At 40.9% G+C, this 20,214-nt stretch overlaps 2 protein-coding genes across 3 annotated transcripts; one reads left to right on the top strand and one right to left on the bottom strand.

The window, feature by feature from the left end:
• The first annotated feature begins 300 nt into the window (after positions 1-300).
• Positions 301-10,979, top strand: asns (asparagine synthetase). 2 transcript variants are annotated; one of them, XM_044053242.1, is made up of 12 exons: positions 301-407; positions 4,453-4,708; positions 5,383-5,620; positions 5,707-5,892; positions 5,993-6,094; positions 6,347-6,474; positions 6,568-6,694; positions 7,132-7,238; positions 7,540-7,640; positions 8,080-8,161; positions 9,072-9,227; positions 9,971-10,979. In XM_044053242.1, exons 2-12 carry the CDS (start codon positions 4,460-4,462, stop codon positions 10,178-10,180), a joined length of 1,686 nt encoding a protein of 561 aa, XP_043909177.1. In that variant the 5' UTR covers positions 301-407; positions 4,453-4,459; the 3' UTR covers positions 10,181-10,979. The 2 variants fall into 2 exon arrangements, with proteins under 2 accessions (XP_043909177.1, XP_043909178.1); XM_044053243.1 differs by lacking the exon at positions 301-407 and adding an exon at positions 2,451-2,482.
• Positions 10,980-12,619: 1,640 nt separating this feature from the next.
• On the bottom strand, positions 12,620-18,758 carry tac1 (tachykinin precursor 1). Its single transcript, XM_044052105.1, has 5 exons — positions 18,309-18,758; positions 17,296-17,398; positions 17,167-17,190; positions 13,800-13,856; positions 12,620-13,230 (listed from the first exon to the last, which is right to left on the bottom strand). The coding sequence occupies exons 1-5, from the start codon at positions 18,420-18,422 to the stop codon at positions 13,184-13,186; spliced, it is 345 nt and encodes a 114-aa protein (XP_043908040.1). The 5' UTR covers positions 18,423-18,758; the 3' UTR covers positions 12,620-13,183.
• Between the last annotated feature and the right edge of the window lie 1,456 nt (positions 18,759-20,214).

The following is a 20,214-nucleotide window of genomic DNA, read 5'->3' as shown; positions in this document are numbered from 1 at the left end:
ACATTGGACTTCGAACATATTAATAAAAAAATATATATGTATGTGTGTGTATATATATATATATACATATATGTCAAACTCATTGGAATTTTTATATGTGTATATATATATATATATATATGTATATGAAGGCGGGCATCAGGTTTGATTTTCAAAAAATCCATTGGTATTTTCAATAGTAATTTGGTATTTTTAATTAAACTTTTGACTTTAAGTTTGGGTGGTTGCCTTTGATTATGTCCACATTTGCCTCCCATATCCGCTTGGTGGCTAGTGGATGATGTAACATTGAGTTTCCCACAGACCGTGGTTGAATATTCACCCACTGCACGTGGTCCAGTCCACCGCTGGCGGAGCAGCAAGCAGACGTTCGTCTGATTTGAACTACAAACGGTTTGTAAAACAAGGTAAATTTGCTTCCGACACGATAGAAAATAACGTGGTAAAAGGGAAAAATCGACAGTGAACGGCTAATTGTACCCAGGCTGCGTGCAAGTGTTGGACACCGTCACTGTAAAATCATAAAGAAGCGGTGCCATAATTGTGATAAATGTCTAATGTTTAAGTGGAACGTTTTATTCATTTTTTATTATCTGTGGTAGATTTCATTATATCGTCTATTATAGTAGATAGTACTCTGGGCGAGGTTAACACAGCTGAAAATGATGTTATGTACAGTAATTATAAATAAATGTATGTCTGTCAAACTCATTGGAATGATGTGACTTAAAGTCTTGTATTTTATTAGCTGTCAGTGTATGTCATGCTCAAGCATTAAGGTCATAGACCCTTTTACAGCAGATATTTGTTGATATAATTTACAGTTTTTACTTGTAACATATGGTTCAAGTCCAGGTTTAAGTGGCCCTGCAGTGGCTAACACTACACCATTAAGAAAACACTACTAGCCCAGCCCAACACAAGAAACATTAGCTAAACACAACGTAATAGCACTTTGTGCTTTCTTAATGTTTTGGTGTTCTTTAATGTTGTATTTTCCTAATATTTGAACGTTTTTGTAATGTCATGTTTTAACATGTTTTTCATGTTTTCTTATTGTGTTAGCGTTTTTTGTAATGTTTTTGCATTGTCACGTTTGTCACTCCAGGGCCACCGTATTTAAGAGAGTGTAAGGGTAATACTGGACACTAAAATTTGTCACTAAAAAAGTCAGTCAGTCATCATCTACCGCTTTATCCTCAACCAGAGGGTTGGCGGGGTACACCCTGGACAGTTCGCCAGTCCATCGCAGGGCCACACACAACTAGAGACAAACAACCATTCACTCTCACACTCACTCCTATGGTCAATTTTAGAGTGTCCAATTTACCTAATCCCCACATTGCATGTTTTTGGACTGTGGGAGGAAGCCGGAGAACCCGGAGAGAACCCACGCACACACGGGGAGAACATGCAAACTCCATGCAGAAAGGCCCTTGTTCCAACCGGGGCTCGAACCCGGGTCTTCTCGCTGCAAGGCGAGAGTGCTAACCACTACACCACCGTGTGGCCCCACTAAAAAAGTATTATTTCAAAATACTATTTTTAAATCCATCCCCATAGAAATGTCACCACATCAAGAAAACACAACACAATTGAGAAAGTGCAAAACATTAGCATGTGGAAATTGCAATGAACGGGTAAAAACAATTTCTCAGCTTGAGTGCACAAACTGTGTGCCTCGTTTATTGAAAACAGCAGAACCGAAGTAAACACAAGGTGAGGACGCACAGTAACCAACCAACCAGCACAGGGCTCTACGTCATCACAAACATGGTTAATTAAAGGGACCATGATCCCGGAACAGTCCTTCCTACAAGCATAACACAATAGGAAACAATCTCATGACATAAGTGTATAGAAACACAAAGTGCAAGGGTGAATTATGTACGTCCATTCACTACAAGCACTTAATGTTTCAGCGTTTTTTTAATGTTGTGTTTTCTTAATATTTGAACTAGGGATGCACGATATATCGGCATTAATATTGTTATCGGCCGATGTTCGTCATTTTTTAACATATCGGCATCGGTTCAATGAGTAAAACTGCGCCGATTTTAACAACCGATGTTTATACCCGTCTAATTGCTGTTTGTGTATGTGTGTCGGGAAGGGGAGGCCATGCGGCATTTGTTTGGGCATATGACAGTGTCAGTGGCGCAAGCGCAGCACAAGATGTGTGTGTGTGTGTGTGTTGAGGAGAGAGAATGTCAGCGGTGTGGGCGTTTTTTCGGGGTGTCAATAGAAGATACGCGAAAAGCATTATGCAACACTTGCAAAGTCGAGGTAATGCGAGGAGTGTTCCGCGTCAAGTCATTCAATAACACAAATTTGATTATGTCATTTGAAAAACCGCCACCCTGAAGTACACAAACAACGGCAGGAAGCTAACGCTAGTAACATTAGGCAGCAGAGAAAAAAGAAAGCAGCGCAGCTGGGACTCGACCAAAGGAAGACAGTGGCCAGGGCAATAACGATCAAGGTAATGGAAATGATTGCTCTTGACGACCAGCCGAGGGTTCCGACGGTTGATAGCGCATATTGAGCCCCACAACAACCTGCCAAGTCGGCGCTACTTTTCCGATGTTTTGCAATTGAATAAATATCTGGTTGCCATGAATACTGGCAAGTTTGATAAAGTATTTTAACATGTTTTCTTTTATTATGGCAGCTCTTAGTAGAGCTTGTCAGGTATTGTTTCTCATATTTGTTGTGTAGTTTTATTGTGAAGGGAAGTGGCGCGGTTGTTGTTGCCGGGAGGAAGGGTTGTTGACTTTATTTACGTACCCAGTATAGACACCCTTATCTAGGTTACAGTAACTTTGGCAGGGTATTATTTTTATTTATGTTCATGATTGTAATTTATGATCCAAACTTTCTCACAGGAGTTTAGTGAGTTGAGGGAGTTAAACTGTACTTTAATTTAATTACACACTTGCTACAAGTGGTAAAGGTTTCTAAAAACCTTTACTTGTAGTACTTGTAGTTGGTTACTTGTGTCTTATGTGACCTTGTTATTTGGAGGTAAAACATGTTTTGAAAATAAAGGAAGACATTCAAAAATTCAGCTTGCGTGATTTTCATTCTGTACAAACTTTTATCATCTCAGAAACTTTTTTTTAAAACATATATCGATATCGGTAGATATCGGTTATCGGCCATAGCAGCAATATTAATATCGGATATCGGTATCAGCGGAAATAGTCATATCGGTGCATCCCTAATATATATATATATATATATATATATATATATATATATATATATATATATATATATATATGTATGTGTATAAGTATATATGTATAAATATATGGTCATTATGTCATTGCTAAAATTTACATCCAGTCTAATGGTTCACAGAAGTATGGAATTAGATTTGTGTTAATATTTTCAAACAATACTTTTCACGAAGCAAACAACACTTTGTAAGAAGCAAATAAATTATCAATTTCATCATTCAAAAATATTGTATTGTTTGGAGCGCAGAGAACAAATCAGGGAGCGCAAACAACAAGTGTATTTTATCAATAAAATACAGTATTTTTGAATGATTAAATGGATATTTTATTTGCTTCTTAAAAAGTGTTGTTTGAAAGTGTTGACCTCATTCTAATTCCATACAGAAGCGGATCCCAAACTGCAAATGAGCCGTGAAAGATCTTTAAAAATAAGTAAATGAATAATTTTCTGTTTAGTATTATTGTAAAAAAGAAGTCAGGGCTAAGTTCAGATTGAGGCTTATTCCAACCGACAGGTGCCGAAAACCTAAATGCTTTCTTTCCCATTTGTGTTCTTCCGTTTGGAGATTGTGACCTCCATGTTTTCAAATTAAAAGTGAACACAATATAAAAGTAAGTCTGTGAAAAAAGGGATTTAGGAGCCTTATCTCCTCCAGTAGGTCTTTGCAAAGTAGAGGCATTTCTCTTTTGTTTGAAAATCCACCGTTTTGCCATGTTATGATAGGAGCCTCGCTCTGGGAATCTCGTGTAACGGTAATGTGACCCCGTGAGCCTGTAATGGGCCCCTTACAGGGCCACGGCACCAGAGTCGACAGCCTCTCACACTGTCTCTGTGGACGTCAGGAGACTTGGCTCAGCTTTAGCGGCTCATTGTAGTAGAAGGGAATGAATCCCTCCGACTGTGAACTGTAGACAGTGGGAGAGACGGGATGTTCTAGCAGAATAGACTTACTGTAACTGAGCCTTTGGAATGTATTAGCTTGTAGAACAAGTTAAGCGGTCATGTTCTTGATGAATTGAGTATTTGTTTAGTCCATAAAATGTCAGAAAATGTTGATAGGTGTTTCAGAACCTGGAAATGATGATGTTTTAATGATATCTTTTGTCAAATGGAACAATGAAACCAAGTTTCATAGTTTGTCTTATTGCAGGTAGCGAGACGTCCCTGATCATGACGCGTCTGTCTGTCTTTGTATTCCACCTTCCGCAGGTGTGAAATGTGCGGAATCTGGGCTTTGTTTGGCAGCGACGAGTGCCTGTCGGTGCAGTGCACGAGCGCCATGAAGATCGCCCACAGGGGCCCCGACGCCTTCCGCTTTGAGAACGTCAACGGCTTCACCAACTGCTGCTTTGGCTTCCATCGGCTGGCCATCGTGGACCAGCTGTACGGCATGCAGCCCCTGCGTATCAAGAAGTTTCCTTTCTTGTGGCTCTGCTACAACGGGGAGATCTACAACCATCGCACAGTAAGGATCAGGGCAGGATCGCACCTCGACGACATGTAAAACATGTACAACAGTGAGCTTTGGCGTTTAAAACAGTGTCGAGTCGGTTGCCATAGTTTTCTGAAAACATGGAAGTAGCTTCACACTGTGTTCATGCACATACAGAACTGTCCCATTGTCTCTTTTGTTATAAACATTTAATGTATTTGGTTCATTTTTAGTGTGATTTTAAAGTCCCCCAGGTCCCTTTCAGACACAGCAGATCATGTCTGTTGTATGGTATCTAGTGTTATGTTAGTGATAGATGACATTTGAAGGAAGGGTTCCATTTTTGAAGGTCCGCTGCACGTAGAACTGGCAGAGGTTATGGTCGGGAACAAGGGACAAACTCTACACCTGTTTAAGTATGTGTTACTGTATGTTTTCTTTGCCCTGGGACAAACGTTTTCTGACTGGAAACTGAAGCTTGCATCGCTCTGTTACTCACACATGCACCAAAGTTCCATAGAGAAAAATCTGTGATTTCTAACCACAGCACACAGGAGTTGTTGATTCCACCGTTGCCTCCGTCAGTAAGTTCAAGTGTGCTATTTTGTGACTTCAGTAGTAGACAAGCTGATCCTGTGTCTCTATGAATTTAATGAATAATGAATTTTATGAATAAGTGAGGCCTTTGTTTGATGTCCCTCCTTTAGCTGAGGAAGCAGTTTGAGTTCAATCACCAGACTGAGGTGGACGGCGAGATTTTGCTCCACCTGTACGACCGCTTTGGCATCCAGAAGATGGCCTCCCTGCTGGACGGCGTGTTTGCTTTCGTCCTGCTGGACACCGCCAACAGGAAAGTGTTTTTGGGGCGCGATACGTACGGCGTGCGTCCGTTGTTCAGGCTCCTCACAGATGATGGATTCCTTGCTGTCTGCTCAGAGGCTAAAGGTAACAGGCTAGTTTATCACCCTCTTAAATCTTTTATAAGCCTAGTAAGAGACTACAGCTTAACCTTTTTGTTATTCTGATCACAGGCCTTACGAACATTACCCACGCAATGGCCACCCCTGCCAACATTGTCCCCTTTCTCCCCGGGCATTTCGAGGTCTTTGATTTAAAGCAGAATGGCAAAGTTCAGTCTATTGAGATGGAGCAGTTTCACTGCTGCACGCAGGAGCCTGCGCATGCCGTCTGCGACACCCTGGAGACGCTTCAGACGGGTGCGTTACCGCTCTTTGTCGACTTATTCGGTTATTAGTGACACATTCTTTCATGCGTGGTTTGAAAAGAATGGTTTCAACTGATGTTTTGTCCCCGCAGGCTTTGATGAGGAGACGGTGAAGAACAACATCAGAGCCCTGTTTGAGAACGCTGTAAGGAAGCGTCTAATGGCTCAGAGGAGGATCGGTTGTCTTCTCTCAGGTAATTAAAATTCTGTCGTGTGTCCTGAGAGTGCTCTTGTGTCAGCGTAAGACGACAGTGGTCCAAAAACACAATATAAATCGTGTGAGAGAGAGAGAGCAAATCATTTCAGCTATATCTGTAACACCTAATTCATTAAAGCTTCATTTTATGCACATTATTCAAAACATATACACATAAATCGTTGGGAATCACTGCTCTCAAGGTTTTATAGTTTGAATAAAATACAGTTTTTCTGTCACCGATCTCCAGGTGGTCTGGACTCCAGTTTGGTTGCTGCCACGCTGGTGAAACTGGCCAAGGAGGAGAAGCTGAAGTATCCCATCCAGACATTTTCCATCGGCTCAGAGGACAGCCCCGACGTCATAGCGGCTCGCAAGGTCTTTGACGTCGTGTAACAAACCTCCGGCGCTGCGGTAACAACAACAGTAACAGATGATGATGATATAAAGGCCGTGACCTGTGTTTGTCAGGTCGCCGCTCACATTGGCAGCGAACACCACGAGGTGAACTTCACCGTAGAAGAAGGCATCCAAGCGGTAGATGATGTCATCTTCCACCTGGAGACCTATGACATCACCACCATACGTGCTTCTGTTGGTGAGTTTGCGCTCGCCGTGACGCATCACCTCGTTTATTATCGATACCTTTCCCTTCCACGTGTGTTGGAGAACTCGTGTAGCCCTCAGTCAGCATCAAAACTTAAAAGATTGACCCTGCTCCTGATACAGATATTAAAGGCTCATTCTGGGGTAATAAAAAAACATACAATTCATACATCTTCACCTAATTTTGACACTCTGCACCTTAAAAGATGACAACATGAGAAAAACATAGAGTCTGAAACTGTGATAAAATATCTTTTTTCTTTTTTTTGTGTTCTCACAAAAGTTCTCCCGGACAATGTCAGGGGGAAAAATGTTGGGATTTCATTGCATTTCTGAAAACAGCTCAAGTTTACACATGAACTCGCTTCCCAATGAGGTCATGAATGTGCGCTGCCCTCCTGTAACTTCTCCCTCCGTGTTCCACTGTAGGCATGTATTTGGTGTCAAAGTACATCAGGGAGAAGTCCGACAGTGTGGTGATCTTCTCTGGAGAAGGTTCCGATGAGCTCGCTCAGGGATACATTTACTTCCACAAGGCAAGTCCGTAAACTGTCACATTAATCTGTCACATCGGCTGATTTCCGTCAGTCTGACTCCAGAGAGGCCGCGTTAAATACTCATTTATTTGTCACTCAACAAAAGGCTCACGTAATTAAATCTATTCCTGCTTAAGTCTAAGATGTCTAAGAAATGTATTTTCCACTTTGTCACACCAGTACACCTGTAAGACAGCAGTAAGATTGTTTTTGTAAATTAAATGGCTGTTAAAATACAGAGACGTGGACAGTTTTTCCATCACATTCAATGTTTAACAACCGGTCCGCGTTTCCCTCCCAGGCTCCGAATCCCAAAGTAGCCGCAGAGGACAGCGTTCGACTCATGAAGGAACTCTACCTGTTTGACGTTCTCCGCGCTGACCGCACCACCTCTGCACATGGGTTAGCTTCATTCAAACTGGAGCAACGTGTGTGATGTCATTTACCAAAAAGTCTGACATAGTCATTAAAATCACATTATTCCAGGGTTGTCCATCCCTTCTCGGTAGCACTACAATATCTAAAGAAAATACAGTATTTGCTGTATATTCCTGTATGTATCTATCTCAGCAGGAAGGTTTTTTAAGTTTTGTTGTTGTTTTGTGTAATTTTGCCACTCTAGTGTTTCAAATAATCAGTTTAAATTTATTTTTATTAAAAATTGAAAGTAGTGAACAGCTTGGATTTATAATACACAGCAAAATGTGGCTCATAAAAGTTTAACAAGTGACATCGTGTAGGAAGGAAATCCATCGGAAACTGATTTTTGACGTGAATTAATAACGGTGATTACTGCATAATTATGTCCAGCAGTGATTTGAGTGTCGTTTCTGTCTCGCAGTCTGGAGCTCAGAGTTCCCTTCCTGGACCACAGATTGACAGCGTACTACCTCTCCCTGCCCGAGGAGATGAGGATTCCTAAGGTGAAGTGAGATGAGTAATTCTTTTGTTAAAGGCCCCGTTCAGGTCTTGTTTTAACGTGTATCTGTTCACACCTGGCTCTGTGTCCTGGATGCTTATGATTGGATCTGGCACCCCCAGAATTATGTTTTTAACAAGTCTGACTGCACAGATGTGTCTGCGTGAAACAGAGACAGAGAGAGAGAGAGAAAAGACAAGAGCTGGAGTGAAAGAGAACAATTCTCTTGCTGCTGTAACATGAAATTTGTTTAAAAATTGTCAACTCATTTGAGTGTTTTGGTTAAATGTTCAGTTTCTTAAAGTAGTATTTTTGAAAAATTGTGCTTTCCAATCTCAGTTTCCCCTGAGTCGAGAGACTTAGTCCTGTTAGCGTAACTGTTAGCAAAGATGGTGGACACTGTGGGAATGACGTCCAATCCCCCTACGAGTGGGTCTGAAAACAGCAGAATTAGCTTTGCAGTTTCAAGCCTCTAGTATTTCTTTAAATGTGAGTATCTTCTGGTTTCTTTGCTCCATATTAACAAAGATTTCATTTAAAATGGAATCATTTTGGTTTGTGGACAAAACGAGACATTTGAGACATCATTTCCACGTTTGGTAAACACAGATGAGCGTTTTCTTACATTTTACTCAATTTATCAAGAAAATAATCAGACAGATGAATCGATTATGAAAACAATTGTTAGTTGTAGCCCTAATGTACAAATGAATGAACGTATGGGGGCTAGTGTGCGGATCAGGTGACCGCAGTTGAGGACGTGGTCTCTGATGCCTCCTGAGGACAGATTGTGTGTCCTCAAACCCTCTGATTGTAGATTCTGAAGACAAGATACACTGGCAATGTTCAGATCTGTACTTAATATCAGGTCTGAACGGGATCATAACGGTGTCGTATGTGTCCTGTGTAAGCAGCACGGAGTGGAGAAGTACCTGCTGAGGGACTCCTTCAAAGGTCTCAACTTGATCCCCGAGGAGATCCTGTGGCGGCGTAAAGAAGCCTTCAGTGACGGTCTGATGTCTTTGAAGAAGTCCTGGTACAACTGCCTGCAGGACCATCTGGACTCTATGGTATGTGTTTACATCAGTTACACACACACCTGAGTGGGGTATTAACACTGGGCTATATCAGCTATACCTCCGTTTACGCCGGGATCAGTGGCACGGATTCTTGCCGTGTCTTGTCCAGGGGGCCTGGTAGTCGTCCCTTGAGGAGACGTCAAAGAGGCAGAGGTTCAGTCGCCAAAGCTCAACGGAACATTTTTCCAGGTCACTATTCCACCTAGCCTAGCAGCCAAATATCTGTTCTTTAGTTATGTTATACTACACGTCCATGCATCATTCATAATCAGGTCATTACCCTGGAAATGTGTAGGAAACGACCAAATCGCTTGAGAATTTGTCGTCTAATCTCAGCATTGGCCATAAAGAAAATCTCACTTCAGGGAGAATTCCATCACCCTGTTTTGCGGTGCACGTTTTCGCGCACCAAAAATGGACATTTTAAAAAGGTTCATATATTTAAAAAAAGGAAAGTGCAATGGAAACAGATTTGACATTTCGAAATGATGCACTGGTTTCTGTCATGGTCGTACTCGCAGACCATGCACATAACTAATATTAGAGGGTTATAACCACTGTGAAGTTATGGTTGTTCTTGGCGCTCTTTAGTTAAGTTATTCTCCTGTGGTGAGTGTCGCGGACTCGGTGAACCGGCTCTCATGTGGTTGTTGTTTGCGATCCATTTAAGTGCAAACGCGCGGAGCTGTTGTCTGACCTTGTCTGACCCTGCTTGCTCCGCTCTCCTCTCTCAGGTGAACGACGACCAGATGGAAAAGGCCCAGAAGACGTTCCCTCACTTGACTCCGTCCTCCAAAGAGGCGTACCACTACAGGCAGGTGTTTGAGAAGCACTTCCCGGGCCGGGCCGGGTGGCTCTCCCATTACTGGATGCCACGCTGGATCCAAGCCTCCGACCCGTCGGCCCGAACGCTGTCTATCTATGAACCGGAGAAAGATCAGTGATTGGCTGCAGGAGCTGTGTCAGTCAGTCAGTCAGCGTGTCATTTGTAGCTTTACTTATTTCACCCATGATCTATTTTAACTTTGTGCGTTTTAGGTTATTAACTCAACATGCTGTTTTTTCAGATGGTGATGGAGTTAGTCACTTTCTTTTAAAATGACTGTAACATTTGGGCATTACTCAGCAACTTGGCTCCACTTAGCTCTCTGTGTTTCTTGGTTTGCCAGTGTTTCCGAGCTTGTGTCACCTGGTGCACACAGGAGGTGGTTTGTTTTATGTCAAGACAAACAGTGGCGACAAAAAGCGTCCACAAAACGATTCAGAAGTGACACTACTGCTCAAATAAAAGGCTTTTTTGCAGCAGTTTGACGAGATAAACGATAATCGCTACCTCAGTCAAGTCTGATAGTATTGCCTGACAGCTTTTTTTAGATGAACTGTGCAGCATACAAACAGAAAAATATCAACATCATCGACCATTAATTACCAAAAATGCACAATAACCGTTTATCTCGTCAAACTGCTGAACTTTTAGTGTTTTTTTATTGAGCAGTCGAATTCATTTGGAAAGCTTTCTTGACGCTTTATTGGCGCAATGTATGCTGTTGCCCGTGTCAGCTGCTTCAAACGGTTATATGGAGAAACGCGGAGAGTCGTGTGGAGTCATTTTGTGCTTGGTTGATGGTGACACACATTCGCTTACATGTAAAGTTAACACACAGTGCAGATTTAAAGTGCCTTGAGATAACGATGCATCTTGTGTATCGCTGCTTTGCTAATAAAATGGAATTGTCAGACCCACTGATTTCTCATCATTAGTGTGGATGATATACTGTACTGTACTGTACGTGCTCCAGCTGCACAACTGTCATTTCAGGCTTTGTTGTGCAAACATTTCTAACATTTGTAAACATTTCTGACTTTAGCTTTGACTTAACTACAGCAATGTTTACAAAGCACTCAATCTCACGCTGCCAATCCCTGAAGAGTGATGTTATTCACTCTTTTTTGCAAACTCTGAACACATTCTCACTTCCTAAAACACATTTTGCAGCACAGCACAGGTGTTAGAGCTTTCACTTAACGACTTGCACCTCAGCTCACTTTGTGCTAACGACGCGAGGAGACCAACATAAGACCAGTTCAGAGTGCACAAGCTCGGTCAAAGTCGAAATCAAGCAAACTGAAAGGCAGAGGAGGGAAAGCGCATGTCTGAGGTGGCAGATCATGATCATATCAGACTTTGTACCTGCTGTTCCTGTTTTTTTTGGTTGCCTGTGCTCTTGATTACGCGGCCCCGCCCTTATTGTTTGCACCTGTGTCTGGTTTCCAGTATAAAAGCTCACCTTGCCGTAAGTGTGTTGATAGGGTTTCAGCAGTTTGTTCTTTGTGCCAGTGGGTTCTATTTTCTGTTGCCTAATGTTCTTCACTCGCTTCCATGCACTAAAGAGGTCTTGAGAAGTGTTTGAGAAGTATGACCCTGGAAACTTAGAGAGTTTAGTATTTTGTTTTGGGTTGAATTGTATTTTTAGAACCAGAGGTAACTGTGTTTAGAAGAGCAGACTGAGAGCTCGTCCAATCCTTCTCATGGGCATCTGCTGCTCAGCACCAGCCGTCAAACACAGTGTCCATTCCCCCAACTCATGTCATGTGCTTTGCAGTCTATTTGATTAAAATATGGGACGACGATTAATTAAAACGTACATATCTGAAAAAGACCTGCAAGTACTGATTGATAAACTCTTCGAAAACATTATAAATTGTCTAATTTTAGACTTATAGACAAACAAGTGGAGTATCCTCCTGATGGATCGTTAAGAGAATAGGGTTCCGGACACTTGCACAGTTGACTTTGCTTTCCACATCAAGTGAATTTCTCAGGTGTCTGTGAGTCAAAGGACCTCACTGATAATAGATTTAATCTCTAAAAGGATGTCGTCTGTGCTGTTTGTCTACTTGCATCATGTCAGAGATGATGTCTCATATTTGCTTGTTTCTCATTTCTTAAAATAGGGTAATCAATTGCTCCATTGAGGATGAAAATAAAACTACAACTTTTGCCTAAAGGAGAGCATACTTTCATATCGTGACAGGACCACACCAGTGTGTTCTCGCATTATTTTGAAATTGAGAAATAGTGTCAGTAAGTCACTGTAGTTAGGACATACTATATGTTTGGTGTTTTATTTATATTGATGTATGTAAGGTTTTATCTATAATGAACTGATGAGAGTGAACGTGTAGTCATGTTACCCTAAAAACAATGTCGCTCTTGTTTAATTTACCCACTAAAACTACTTGTAAATTGAATGTCTTGAACTTGCAGCAGCACCACCGTCAACCACCAGAGTGCGCCCTCCCCTCACCCCTCCACCGCACTCCGCGCCACTGTTGAGTAAAGGAATTCAATTCACGACTTGCAAGCTGAAGTTGAACCAGTAAAGAAAATAAATTTAATATTTGTCAAACGATTAAAACACACAGTTATCCTGTCATGTCAAAACCACATGTCCAGGTGCACGACGGCTCCTCTGATGTCACTTGAAAGCAACACACACACAAAAAAAAAAAAAAAGTCCCAGTGTGACGGATTTCTAGAACAATCAGCTGCAATTAGTGAACAGTTATGAGGCACTATACAGTCATTTTGGCAGTGCAATTTTCAGCATACCCGGGGGTACAGCCTTGCTTTGATGGTCCACAACAACATGTCGACTTTGTGGCATGGGCAGATGGCCGAAAAAACGCTCACACAAAGCACTAACACTGACGATGAAATCCCCCCCCACACCCTTTCCTCCACCTCTCACCACATTCTGCTGGGACAAATGAAACTGGCACAGGTACAGCACTGCTACATCACTACAATGTGGAAACAGAATCTCTTTTTTTTTTATTATTCGACTAACAGCTATAGCACAGTACGGAGAACCCGTCGGAGGTGCTCCTTCCGTTGGATGAGGAATGGCTGGATGACAAGCAGGCGGGGGTGACGAGAGGACTGTCTAGCGGCGCTTGTCATACGTCTGTATTGTGCTCCACTCGTACGAGTCTGCAGAGACGGGCGGAGGAGAGAGGGGAAGTTAGGGGTTAGTCTTAGAAAAAACATTTTGCCGTCTTTATAAAACGCCGAGAGCAGTGCTTCTCCAACTTTTCACACCACCTGAGTAAATTGGTCGAGCAAAGTCCGCTACAGACTTTTCCCAACAACATCATTTGCTCTCTCATCATCCTCCTCCTCCTCTTCCTCACACATTCATACCCTGGTAAAATGAAATTGGATTACGCACTACAGTCAGAATTCCTAAGCTCCACGCCGATCACATTCCCTAGTTTTCACAGTAGAACAGTATTTCTGATTTTTCCACCAGAGGAAGCTTGTGTACCACTGGTGGTACACGTACCACAGTTTGAGAACCACGGTTCTACTGTGTAAGGAGGGTTTATTGGCAGAAATGAGCAAAATCACTTTAATATACTGACTCCTTTTGGCTTTCATACCCTTTAGATTAAGCCTTTTATTTGTACTTTTACTGTGCCATCATCTTGTGACGCTATCCTACGGAAGCCTGCATGGATAAAGACCTTTTTTAAAGTAGAATATAATTGACTTCTTCTTACCTGGCTCCTCTTGGCTTCTTTTCCCCATCAGTCCAACAAAGGAGTTGACTTTATGCCCTTCAAAGAAAATGTTAAGTAGTTAAGTAGATGCATATTTTGGCAAGCAGCAATTTGGATTTTAGAGGTCCTGTGTTATAATAAATTTAGATATTTTAATGTATTTTTTTTACATTCTTTTTTTTCACGGTTTCATAAATTCAAATCATAAATAAAATAAAAATGTCATAAATTGTATCTTCAGAATGTGACGCTACAGGGGGTTCGGGTTAGCATTAGAGTTAGCAAATCTAGGCTCGGTATTGATTCTGTAAGACAAACTCTGACGTCAAAAGCAAAGGAAAACGGAAGAAAGACAACACAATTAACGATAACATGTGAAATAAAAAGTAGAAAAAGGCTATATTTTGAATTTACGGTCAGGTACAAGACAACAAAACGCTGTTCACAGAGGCTAATGCTAGCTTGTTTAGGCTAACGTGAGCGCCGCAGCATTGGCTGCCAATTTTTAACTTGTACTTTTTTAATTTTTAACTTTCACTATTAAATACAGGAAAGTGAAGCCAACATTGAGGCAATCTAAACCTGTATTCTCTTGAATGTCCATCAGGTGGCGACGCTGCTGCTTTGTATGCACGTCTATGAAGAAAACGGGCCAACTTCTCACTTGATTTCTAGCATTGCATTGCATTACATGTCATTTAGCAGACGCTTTTATCCAAAGCGACTTACAAACAGCTTTAAACATTTGAATCATTAGTTTCAGATCTTCTTTAAAACACCTGGCGAATTTCAGTCGCCAGGTGTTGCTACTTCATGTCTCCTCACGGTGGTGCTGCTCAAGTGAATAAGGGAAACTTGGGCGGAAGTTACCTGGCCAAAGAAGAGGGAGTTTACGTTGGGATAATAGTGGAGATTATTAAGAAATGCCCCATCCACGTTTTTTTATGACTTTCTGCACATTGTTCTCTGTCGTGAATAAACAGCGAGTTTAACTTTCCATGTTAACGTTGTCTTCATATAGACCGACATCGTCATGTACCGCGATAAGATTGTCTTACCATACATCTCACCCCTAACGTGCATTAGGACCATGTCGTGATTGACAGTGGACGTATTATGCGGCCACATTTCAGAACTTGAGGCTTGAAAACCACAGTTCCCGAAGCCTGTTAGATTCAGATCACGTCAGACTTAACAATGAATCGTTTTCATATTGAAAACACAGTTATGCAGCACAGCATGGACGAATAAATTATCTGTAAATGGTGTCATTAATTCTTGCAGTGGAACATATAGTTAATACTTTGGTATCTCATGTGGAAACACTTAATTCATCATCATCATCATGTCATAAAAATCTATTACGCAGTGAAGGAGCTTGACGTTAAAATATAATCCATCAGTGGTTCTCAAACTTTTTATAACAACTTTCACTTGGAGAAAATACTGAGCTCTTGAAGTGACACCATTATCATTCACGTTAAAATACAGTGGTGCAAATTTAGCCTACGGACTTTTCACAAGAGGCAGTAAGACCATTCGCTCTCATCATCATCCTCGTCTTCCTCACATATACGTCACACCCTGGTATAGTGACATTAGATTAAGATGGAGGGAGTGACTCTAATTATTATTATTATTATCATCATTTGTTTAATTTTCTACGCCCTCCGGTCTAAAAAATCCTCGGCTCCACTCCGATCACATACCCTGGTACCACCAGAGGAATGTCGCGTACCACTGGTGGTACACGCACCACAATTTGAGAACCATGCCCCTATATGAAACAAATATAAGCGATGCAAATTATATATATCGTATACATATAATAAATCATCTCTCTAATGCAGTTTTCAGCTTGGTACGTACTTAATATTGAAATAATAATAACATTACATCCAGATTACAGATAACAAGTATTTGTTGATTACTGTAGAAGTAAGACGGCGTTACCATAATATCTGTTACAAAGGTTTTGCTGTTTAAGTGTTAAGTTTGTTTTACGATCAAACGGTGAGGCAGAAATACAGAAACGGGGATTGCAGGTTGACTGAGGCTCCTGTCACTTCCACTTAACGTATCGAAGCATGTGAATGCAGAATTGGATTGGGGCAGTTATGAAACCACAGAGACCCCCGAGGGAGCAGCTTCCATTGCATACATCAATATATGCATTAGACTGATTAGAGGTTACTGTAACTGTTTTGCATAATATGGCTTTGTCACCAATAAAAACAACAATGGAACCGTAACGTATAGGAGCTATACGATAATGCACAAGTCTTCCTTTTCTTTTTTTTTACATTCGTGTAGGAGAATTCTCCAATGCCTGTAAAACAGTGTCCTCGTTGCAAGTGAAGGATAAAATATGTTGCTCCCTAAATCCATCACAGCCATAAACAATCCAATTCAACTCCCATGTCCTTGGGGGCATTGATCGCAGGCACTCTCCCTCTCCCTAATGATGAGTGACTTACAGTCGTGTCTGCATATACGGAATAAATTAGACGTATACTTATTATCATGCCGCTGTGCACTGTGTTTGCATCACTGAGTGGGTGAAAGGAAAAAAGAGAAAAGAAAATCCCCTCCTCTTCATTCCCATTTCTGCCGGACTCTTTATCTCTTTCCTTTAGTGTCGCACACAGACTCTTTTTTTTCTCTTTTTTCATTTGCTCGGCGTCTCTCCCGACAAATTAACGTGGCGGCGCAGACAAAAAAATGAAGCTACAGTTGTTAATTAAACCCAGAGAAATTTCTTTTGCTGCCTCAACTAGTGACATAAATGATAAGATTATAAATATAAATACAATGCATACTTTGTTTATTCCTATTCGTACGTCTGAATCTAAACTTTAAAAGCTTTTTATTAAAACCTTTTTAGTTCTGACGTGTCATGGGCGCTGCAACTCATTTTCCTCATAAAATCAGTCGCATTAATTACCCTGAAAGCCCAACATGCTCATTTAATTTTTTGGCACATACAGTATGGCTTTAGTTGGAAAATGGTGCAGCACTGTCACGTCTCTCTTTTTAAAGGTTTGGATTTATAAGCAACCTGGTGGGAGTTTATAATCATTTCAGATTTCACATTTACTGCACATTGAGACGGCATTCAGGGTGTCACGCTGAGAAAATAAGCAAATATGTCAAACACAAGTCCACATAAGTCACATTTTAGAGGTTCATTGTTGTGACTGAGCGTACAGGGGGCCGAGGGGCTGCTAAAATCATGGCTACGGCCCTGCACGTTTATTATTTTTGAATCTTTCAGATGATGAGAAATAAAGCTACTATATATATATATATATATATACAGGGTACAGGTGTTTTATATCAGCAGTGAGGGGTTTAAAAATGCACTTACTTTTGCGGGTGATCTGTGAGTTTGCTGTTTTGAGGAGAGAGAAAGAGAAAACATGAAGAAATGAGGATTGAGAAGAAGAAGAAGGCAGTTACAGACGCTAGCTGCTGTATAAGGACCGTCAGCTCTCACCCATTGAGCGTTTCCCCATCAGGCCGATGAACTGATGCGGCCGCGGCTTTCTCGTCATCCTCAGGAGGATTTCTCTGAGGGGGTCATTGGAGAGCCAGCCGTCCTGAGTGTGCAGAAAAAAAATGATAGTAATAATGCGTTTCTGGATCATTCGTATGGATTTTATTCCCTTTTCATTCTTGCACTTCTGCTGATGAGCTGGAGGAAAGCCAAGCACCAGATCAGTAATTATCTATAAAAGGATGCCACCACCAATAATCCACACATGACACATGAACTTTCATTAAGTGTTTCTTTTTTATTCCCCTCTCTAAAGCAGCAGATCCACAGTCTTGAGGTTTGAGCTTGGCTCGCCTCCAGCTCCCAATGTCAAACACAGAATGGAGATTATTCAGGGTTCAGATCAGTGCACTTAAGAGCTTTAACTCATTTTTCGTTCACTGGAGCACTCAAACCACATTTCCTTGTGTTCTGTAACTAAGAGGAGAGGCTTTCACTAATTATTTGATTCATTGTTGAATTATTGGAAGCATATACTGCTGCCTTCTGTGTATTTAATCACGTTTGTGGAAATCAAACAAGTACATTTTGGACAAAAGCAGACAGTGTGTCACCATTATACTAACACAACTAGTTATGAATTAATGTGCTCTCCAATCTTAGTAGAAACTAGTAATATTTAACACAATGACATGTAGAGAGAGTCAAAACAACACATCTGGATCAGCTCATCTTTACAGATTTACAACAGTTACTTTTATCATTGTCACTGCTCAGAGAAGCACACATGTGGTTGAAAGTTTCACTGCTTATTTGTTTAAAACGGAATCTGTTCATTTGATGGTTAAACAAACATCCAGTTATTTCATCCAGGAAATATCCACTGAGATGAATCTATTATTCGAGGATGTTCTGGCCAAAACGAGCAATTCAAATCTTTCACTCTAACTTAAACTAATAAAATGTCAGATATCAGATCATCTATATTTTTAGTGTGGAATTGAAAGAAGTACCTGAATCTGATTACTACTCGTCCAGTAGTCAGCCTCCTCTTTCGGGTCGTTCTCGCAAAAAACTTGGACGACGGCGAAAAGGACCATTAAAATCGGTAAAATCAGCAACTTCATGACGCCAAATTGTGATTTTTTTTTTAAAAAAAAGGAAATTCACTCGGATTCACTGTCACTGTTTATCAAACAACAACAAAAGCAAACTTTAAAAAAAGAAAAGAAAAAGAACGAAGGTGAACTGGCGAGGTTTTTACGCACGAGCAGCAGCTGGACTGGACTGTGCGCGCGCTGACTTCTCACTAGCAGATCTTAACAGTAGTCCATAGCGCGTGAGTGCGTGCGTCTGTGCGTCAGTTTGCGGCGTATCTCTCCACACGGCGCTCAGCAGCAGCCTGTGCGCTCCGGTGCGTCTTTCCTTGCTTTCCTTTCGTTCCTGTGCGCATGAGACTGTGCGTGCGCTCCTATATAGCACTGCGAGCAGTGTTGCTTAGTAACGGGCGCTACAGTAGCGCGCGCGAGTAGACGTACTCTCGTCCAGTCACGAAGTAATGAGGATACTTTTTTTTTCTTAGTGAAGTTACCGGTAACAAACACTGATGTGTGTGTGTGTGTGTGTCATCACAGACTGTGAAGTATGTGCGTGCGTCACTGACCAACTCTCTCCATCCCTGCGTCCCTGCTCGTGGTCACGCTTTCTTTTGTTTTTTAAAAAAGTCCTATAATCCATTTGGGGCGTCTCTCTTATCAGAATACATTTTTGTTGTTTAAATTATTTGTCACATAAAAATAAATAATTATAATAAAGAAAGCCCCGTGATGGGTGGGCCTTATTTTATGGAGCCTCAGCTCTTATGTCCACTGTACTTGGAAGAAAATGTGAATGAATGAGTGAGTGAGTGAATGAATGAATGAAGCTCAGTGTGGTCATTTTTAGAAGACAAAAATAAGCTGTGGCTCTAAAAAACTTGGAAGATTTACATGAAAAAAATGAAGTGAGTCATTGTTAAGTGATGTTGTTTTTCATTTTCGAAATAATGATCAATAAAGGCTCCTCTCTCTCTCTCTCTCTCTGTCCCTGCAGTTAAAGGTGCTATGTGCAGGGCCGGCCCTATGCATTTTGGTGCCCAAGGCACCTAACTCACTAGGACAAGTAACTCCTCAGACAAACAAAGCTATTTTCCCCTGAAAAGGTGAAACCTGTATATGAACACGGTAACTACCGTCGTCCTTGTCCGCTGTAAAAACATAGTAAAACAAAACAAATGTGTTCCTTTTTTAACTGTTGCTCAAAGTTAAGACCCGAATACTCACAAAAACCAGTCCTAAGCGTGTATTTAACCCTTAGAACACGGAGCATTTCGGCTGCTTTTTTCCATTACTATGTTTAAACATAAGAATGTGCAACAATATCCTTTTTTTTTCAGCACAAACTCTGCAATTTAAATTCAGTTTTCATTGTGTAATTTGTGTAATACGTCACGGTTCAATGAATTTTTTAAAGGCCTGAATGTGTGACCTATAAACACACATCCCCAGGATGTCCATATAAGGAGTTGTCTTCCAGGGTCATATACAGTATTCTGGTTTTACACTGTTCACAATGTTTATAGATTATTAAAAACATTTCTTGACCTTAAATTTAGTGTTTGTAAAGTGTTTTTTAAAAGAAGCTTTCTGATTTTCCAGCTTCTTAAATGTGAACACACACACACATATATATATATATATATATATATATGTGTATATATATGTGTATATATATATATGTGTATGTATATATATATATATACATATATATATATATATATATATACAAATCATTACAACTGAAAGATTTTGGTTTGTGGACATCATTTCCGACATTTTCTGTCATTTTCTGGACCAAACAAGTACTCGAGCATCTTTATCT

This window comes from Solea senegalensis, linkage group LG20 (genome assembly GCF_019176455.1).
Source record: "Solea senegalensis isolate Sse05_10M linkage group LG20, IFAPA_SoseM_1, whole genome shotgun sequence".
NCBI classification, from domain to species: domain Eukaryota; kingdom Metazoa; phylum Chordata; class Actinopteri; order Pleuronectiformes; family Soleidae; genus Solea; species Solea senegalensis.
Note: the sequence above shows the minus strand (reverse complement) of the source record. Positions and strands in the feature narration are given on the sequence as shown.